This window comes from Mus pahari, chromosome 6 (genome assembly GCF_900095145.1).
Source record: "Mus pahari chromosome 6, PAHARI_EIJ_v1.1, whole genome shotgun sequence".
Classification (NCBI taxonomy): domain Eukaryota; kingdom Metazoa; phylum Chordata; class Mammalia; order Rodentia; family Muridae; genus Mus; species Mus pahari.
The window spans coordinates 84,574,396-84,580,738 of NC_034595.1; the positions used below are offsets into that span (position 1 = coordinate 84,574,396).

Consider the following 6,343-nt stretch of genomic DNA (forward strand, 5'->3'; position numbering starts at 1 on the left):
AGAAACCCTGCCTCAAAAAAAAAAAAACAAAAAACAAAAAAAAAAACCCAAAATATAAATAAATAAATAAAAATCTTAAAAAGGGGGCTGGTGAGATGGCTCAGTGGGTAAGAGCACCCAACTGCTCTTCTGAAGGTCCGGAGTTCAAATCCCAGCAACCACATGGTGGCTCACAACCATCCATAACAAGATCTGACTCCCTCTTCTACAGTGTACTTACATATAATAAATAAATTTTAAAAAAAATCTTAAAAAAAAAAAAAGGCCCTTCCCTCTGGGGCTGGTGAGACACCTCGGTGGTAAAGGTGACTGCCACTGAACCAAGGACCCATAGATGGAAGGACAGCGTCTGTCCTTGGGCCTCCACAGACACACCATGATGTGTGTGCACACTTGAATTTCAGTAAATGTAAATGCATTTAAAACAAGACCTTCTGGGGCAAGTGCCAACAGGACACAGGAGACAGGGTCCCAAGTACTTGAAGATAACCTCCAACCTCCCACAGGCCTGCCTCTACCTCCCGGGCTATTCATGGCTAATTCAAACTGACTCAGAAGCTGGGCTGCAAGTGAAAGAAAAGTAAGAAACAATCGATACCTGGAGGCAGCCAGAGGCCCAGTGTCCTGTCTCCCTACACAGGGCACAAGTGTATAAGGAAGGCCTGGTCCCATAGCAACCGTGGCCGGTCAACGCCTGTTCTGGAGCTCTGGCGCCCCCTGCTGTCAGGACTGACACAGCAGGGCTGAGCCACAGGCAGAGCATGTCACCCAAGTGTGGTCCTAACAGTCACTGTGGCACCTATCTCTGAGGAGCAGGATTAAACAGGATGCACGGCTTTTTAATAGTTTGTACTTTCTTTCACTGTGGTCTTGAACATGGAGCCATCCTCCTGCTTCAGCCTTCAGGTGCTGGGGTAACAGCTTTACTTTTAGCCAACAAATGAGGACACATGATTAAGTGGTGGCCTTCTTCAGAATTTCTGAGTCATCTGGCCGAGGATGGTGAACCAGAGGGAATCCATGTACACACAGGGAGAAGGACCTGCTAAGGTCCTGAACTCCCACGAGGGTTCCAGATGGGAGGCCACCTCCTGTGACTTCTCTCCCATGCCCGACTTACCTGGGAGGCAATGGGCCACAGAGCACAGCACAGCAGTTGGTGATAATATTTTTATGGCTGTAGGGGTTGACAGAGGCCTCGCCACCCCTCTTGCTGGACCAAGACCCTTTGATCTGGAAAGAGGAAGAAACCTGGCTCAGCTAACCTTCTCCCTCCCTCCCTCCCTCCCTCCCTCCCTCCCTCCCTCCCTCCAGCAGTGCGGGGTGGGGGGTGGGAATTAAACTGGGGCCTTGTATCTGCTAAGCACCTACCACCGAGCCCCACCTTCAGCCCCTTCCCCTCTCCCCCGTCACAGCTGACTCTTGTTGCTTCCACTTCTGAGAAAGGAAACCTAGGGGCCAGGGAAAGTAGGCCCATTCAGAAATCAGCTCTTCAGTGGAGGCCTTTCAAGGAAGATATGGGGACTGCTGGATACAGAGAGCTCTCCAGCAGAGGTCAGCAGGACCCAGCCAGCACAGAAGACAAAACCAAAAGGAAGTCTCCAGAGGAATATTTGGGTGGACCATGCCTGGCCCCTCACTGTCCACCTGTGACAGATAATTTCACATCAACTTGACACAAGCTAGAGTTATCTGAAAAGAGGAAACCTCCCCTAAGTTCTGACAAACCTGTAGGGTATTTCCCTAGTGAGTGATAGGGGAGGGCCCAGCTCATTGATGGTGGGGCCCTCCCTAGGCTGGTGGTCCTGGCTTCTGTAAGAAAGCAGACTGATCAAGCTATGCCGAGCAAAGCAGTCAGGACCCCTCCACGGGCTCTGCATCAGCTCCTGCCTCCACGTTCCCACCCTGCTTGAGTTCCTGTCCTGAATCCTTAAGTGATGGACTGAAATGTGGAAGTGTGAGCCAATAAACCCTTTCCTCCCCAACTTGCTTTTGGCCCTGGTGTTTTGTCACTCCAACTAAGAGGGGGCCAGATTGAGGGCACAAAGCAGGCTGAGCCACTCTGATCCTCAACTGCCTGATTGTGGGCAGGTTGTTTCTGGATGATAAGGCTCAGCAGCACTGAGTCTGCCTCTGGGAAGTCCCCTGCTGAAGGCACTGAGGGGCTCTGCAGGAAACACCTGCAGGACATCACCCAAACCCTTCTACCCAGGCTGGGCTGCAGCACCCCTTTCTGCTTAAGCACTGGAAAGCTCCTGCAGAACCCAGAAAACCAGGTGGGGGTGGAGGTGAGGGTAGGAGTGGCTGCTGACTGATGTCATGTCTGCCCTTATCAGTGGCCAGCACACATGTGTTCAGTTTTCTTTTCTCAAATGAGAGCAAGAGGTCATGGGATTTTTATTTTTTTATTTTTTTTCTTCCGAGACAGGGTTTCTCTGTATAGCCCTGGCTGTCCTAGAACTCACTTTGTAGACCAGGCTGGCCTCGAACTCAGAAATCTGCCTGCCTCTGCCTCCCAAGTGCTGGGATTAAAGGCGTGCGCCACCACCGCCCAGCGGGATTTTGTTTTTAAAACAGGCCATGTGTCCTGGGGTGGCCTCCAACTTTCTATGTAGCCAGGGACGACCTTGAATTCGTGAATCCCCTGTTTCCAGCTTTAGAATATCAGGACATGTGTGTCTCCTTGGAGGTGGAGGTGGCTCCTTCCTCCCCTCCCGCCCCCCCACAGGGTTTCTCTGTGTAGCCCTGGCTGTCCTGGAACTCACTCTGTAGACCAGGCTGGCCTCGAACTCAGAAATCCGCCTGCCTCTGCCNTGTAGACCAGGCTGGCCTCGAACTCAGAAATCCGCCTGCCTCTGCCTCCCAAGTGCTGGGATTAAAGGCGTGCGCCACCATGCCCGGCTCGGCTCCTTCCTTCTTATCCTTGTTTTAAAACCTTTATTAATTATTTTTTTGCATATGGGGTCTTGCCTGATTAAAGTCTGTGTACCATGTGTGTGCAGTACCAGAGGAGACCACAAGAGGGCACTGGGTTATGTAGGACTAGGGTTCCAGGCGGAGTTACACAGACTGGAGTTACAAGTCATCATGAGGGTGCTGGGAATCAAACCTGGGTCATCTAGAAGAGCAGCCAGCACTCTAACCACTGCGCTTCTCTCCAGCCCTCCCTCCTTTTGACACCAAGAGTGAAGGCAGGGCCTTGGACATGCCAGGCAAGTGTTCCCCCGCTGAGTTGCATCCTAGCCCTCATTTTAATTTTTGAGACACTGTTCACACTAACCTTGGATTGACATTCTTCCTGTTCCAGTCCCCAGCTGGGATTACAGGCCAGAGCTACCATAATAACCAAACTTCTTTCTTCTCTTTCTCCACCCCCACCCCCTTTTTTTCTTCTCAAGTCAACGTCTTCCCACACAGCCCAGACAAGCCTCAAATGAGGGAGCCTTTTGCCTCAATCTCTTAAGTGTTAGGATTACAGGCTGACACCACCATGCCCAGTCTGGCACGGACCCACTTTCTTTTGGATGGTGGATCTCTGATCAACGTTATGCAGCAATCCTGGGGCCATACTGTTTTCCTTTTAACAAGACAGTGAGGGGAGGTCATGTCTGCACCAGGGACAGTGGCACTCAGAGATGCTCCCTGGAGATGGCTTTCCAGTGAGCAGGTGGATGAGGCAATGGAGTCACGCTGTTCTGCTCTAACTATGCCTCTCAATGGATACACCCTAGTCATCACTCGATGGCCTACGGAAGTGGCTTGGTCATGACTTCTGCCATTAATCTTGGACCCCTCCTGCATTATGACCCTAGGCCACATCTCTTGGTCATGCCATGGGCCATATGCATCCTAATTCTGTCACAGCAGGGCCCCCATGTCTGTGTGACATTGGGTCTGACATTAGGCTTCCACCTTGGATCCCCCAGCAGGCCGCCCTTGGCCACCCCAGGCTCCCCGGACCTGTCCAGCCTTACTCACATCTTCATTAGTTGTCAGGTTGGAGGCCACGAGGTACGTGTGGAACCCTGAGAGGCCCAGGATGGACCAGATTGAGAAGAAGCAGATGACCAACTCCAGCACAGTGGGCTCTGTCAAGGACATGCGCAGGAGAGGGTGGAGCCCCTGACCCCTGCGCTCACCCTTCCCCGGAGCTCTGTCCCTGGAAAGTGACAGGTTTGGGGACCTGTCTGTGATCCAGTCATTTCTCAGCAGATCGCTTTCTGTAACCCAGAAGTGGGGGGAGCCCCTGGGGAACAAGGCGGGCTCGGGGCCAGGGAAGGCAGAGGGAATTCCAACCACAGGATCCTGGCATGGTCCAGGAAGCTTGGCATCCTAAGGAACACGCAGCTGGTGACATGACTCAATGGATAAAGGAGCCTGTTACCAAGCCCGATGACCTGAGTTTGAACTTCAAGTTGTCCCCATCCCTATTCGTATGACATGGCACATACATGTTCCCCGATGCCCAAGGGCAGGATAAACAAAAATTTAATTAGGAAATCCACTCTCTGCCAAGCCTCTGTAGACAGGCATTTTCCTGAGACTGCTTGCTCTGCCCCTCTCTGTGATGATCCCGTTAGGGTCAGCTCCAGCCTGGGTTTCGACAAACTAGCGGGTAGAGTGGATTCTAGGGACCAGATAGAGCCCTTCCATCCCGCTCTGGGGACCTCAACTCCCCACCCAGGAGACCAGCGGCAAAGGATATCTCGCTGGTGTCTTTTTCAGAGCGGAGAGGAAGTTGCTTCCTTGAGAAACTAGGAAGAAGAAAGGGACACAGCTCAGGGGGTGTATGTGGGGGTGAGCACGGCCCTACACTAGGGCTGAGCTCACTGGTCAGTCTTCCTCCACCCTCTGTCCCCCAACTCACGCAGGGTCAGGTGGGTGACCACGCAGGCGAAGATGAAGGCCGTCAGGAAGGAGAGGGAGAGGATAAACGCATAAAAGAAGCGGTAGTTCCGTCTCCCCACACAGTTGCCCACCCAAGGACAGTGGTGGTCAAACCGTTCTAGGGAGGGAAGGAGGAGTTAGTGGGGGTCCCCAATCAGCACTGCTGGGTGACTAGTCTTTGCCCCACGCTGGGACTAGCCCCCTCCCCACCAGCTGACTCGGGTCCTTCCCTCGGACACACCCTGCTTCCAGCCGTGGCTCATCAGTTCCTACCCACTGCTTGACACATTCCCCGTCTATTCTTTCAGCTCCACAGTAACTCCTTCAGATGTCAACTACAAAGCCACTCCCTTAAAAAAAGTCTCCTATGGTCTCATTCTAGGTAGAGGTCTCCTGGTCTATTCTCTTGCTCTTCTTTTAGACAGCATTGCCCTTGAACAAGTCATGTGCTGGCCTCAGACCCCTGCCAGAGTCCGACAGTGTCTGCTTCAAAGACTCATAGACCATGGCCTCTTACTAGCTCCATGCCAACAGCTCTGGCCCTAAGGTCCAGAGAGGGCTGGGCTGCTACGTAACTCCTGCAGAGCTGGCACCAGAGGCCAGGGCAGAGGACTGAGCTCATACCACTAAGTCCCTGAGGGTGGGAGTCACACCCTGGTAAGGAAAGTCCCTGTGGGAATCTGGGTCATGAGCCCGTTGCAGGCCTTATGCCAAAAGCTGGTGCCTCTAAGGCAGTGGGTGGGGCAGACTGGCAGGGATGAATAAGAGGCATTGAGTCACCCACTTCACGCCTGCTGTGCCACACTCCTCTTCAGAGAGTGCTGAGCTGGCACCATGAAGTCACTGCCCTGGGAACTGTGCACTGTCACCATGGCTCAGCTCGCTTGGGTGTCATCTAGACTCTCCCTTACGACACCCTCCCAAGGGACTGTCACGGGTCTCCATCGTGCTATATAGTGTCCGGGGAGCAGGGTGATGGGAGCAAACAAGCTTGGTGAGGAGCCAATCTTCAGTTCTGGTCCATGCTCTCCGCCTCACTCCTCCAGACTCCCACCCTCCCTGCCTTCTTTCTCAGTTACATCACCCTGTCTTCCATGTTATAGCTCCAGGCTTCTGGGATCATGGACCTACTGAGGAGCACACTGAAGCCGGGGTGTATGTGTGTGTGGGGGGCAAGTTCAAGGTCTGTCACAATGTTCGGGGATCAGTGGGATGGGATATAGATCAGTCCTGGGCCAAGACAAGCCACTGCTTTCCCACTCAGCTCTAAGTATGTCAGATGCAGCCTGCCTTGCCCCACATGTGACTTCCTGCATCCAAGTCTCAGTCTCTCCCGGCTCATTGAGGCCCCTTCCACTCACCCACACAGTTGTCGCAGACACTGCAGTGCGAGGTCCGGGGAGGCCGAAACATCTTACAGGTGAAGCAATACTTGAGTTTCACCGTCTGCCCGTTG

General features: G+C 53.2%; 1 protein-coding gene across 1 annotated transcript in view; it reads right to left on the reverse strand.

The window, feature by feature from the left end:
- Positions 1-1,116: 1,116 nt before the first annotated feature.
- Zdhhc18 (zinc finger DHHC-type containing 18) overlaps positions 1,117-6,343 on the reverse strand; it is a 21,966-nt gene continuing 16,739 nt past the window's right edge. Inside the window, exons 3-7 of the mRNA XM_029540401.1 lie at positions 6,249-6,343; positions 4,868-5,005; positions 4,706-4,754; positions 3,979-4,081; positions 1,117-1,233 (exon numbers count right to left, since the gene is read on the reverse strand). Coding sequence (XP_029396261.1) covers positions 1,117-1,233; positions 3,979-4,081; positions 4,706-4,754; positions 4,868-5,005; positions 6,249-6,343 — 502 coding nt within the window. The remainder of the gene's footprint in view (positions 1,234-3,978; positions 4,082-4,705; positions 4,755-4,867; positions 5,006-6,248) is intronic.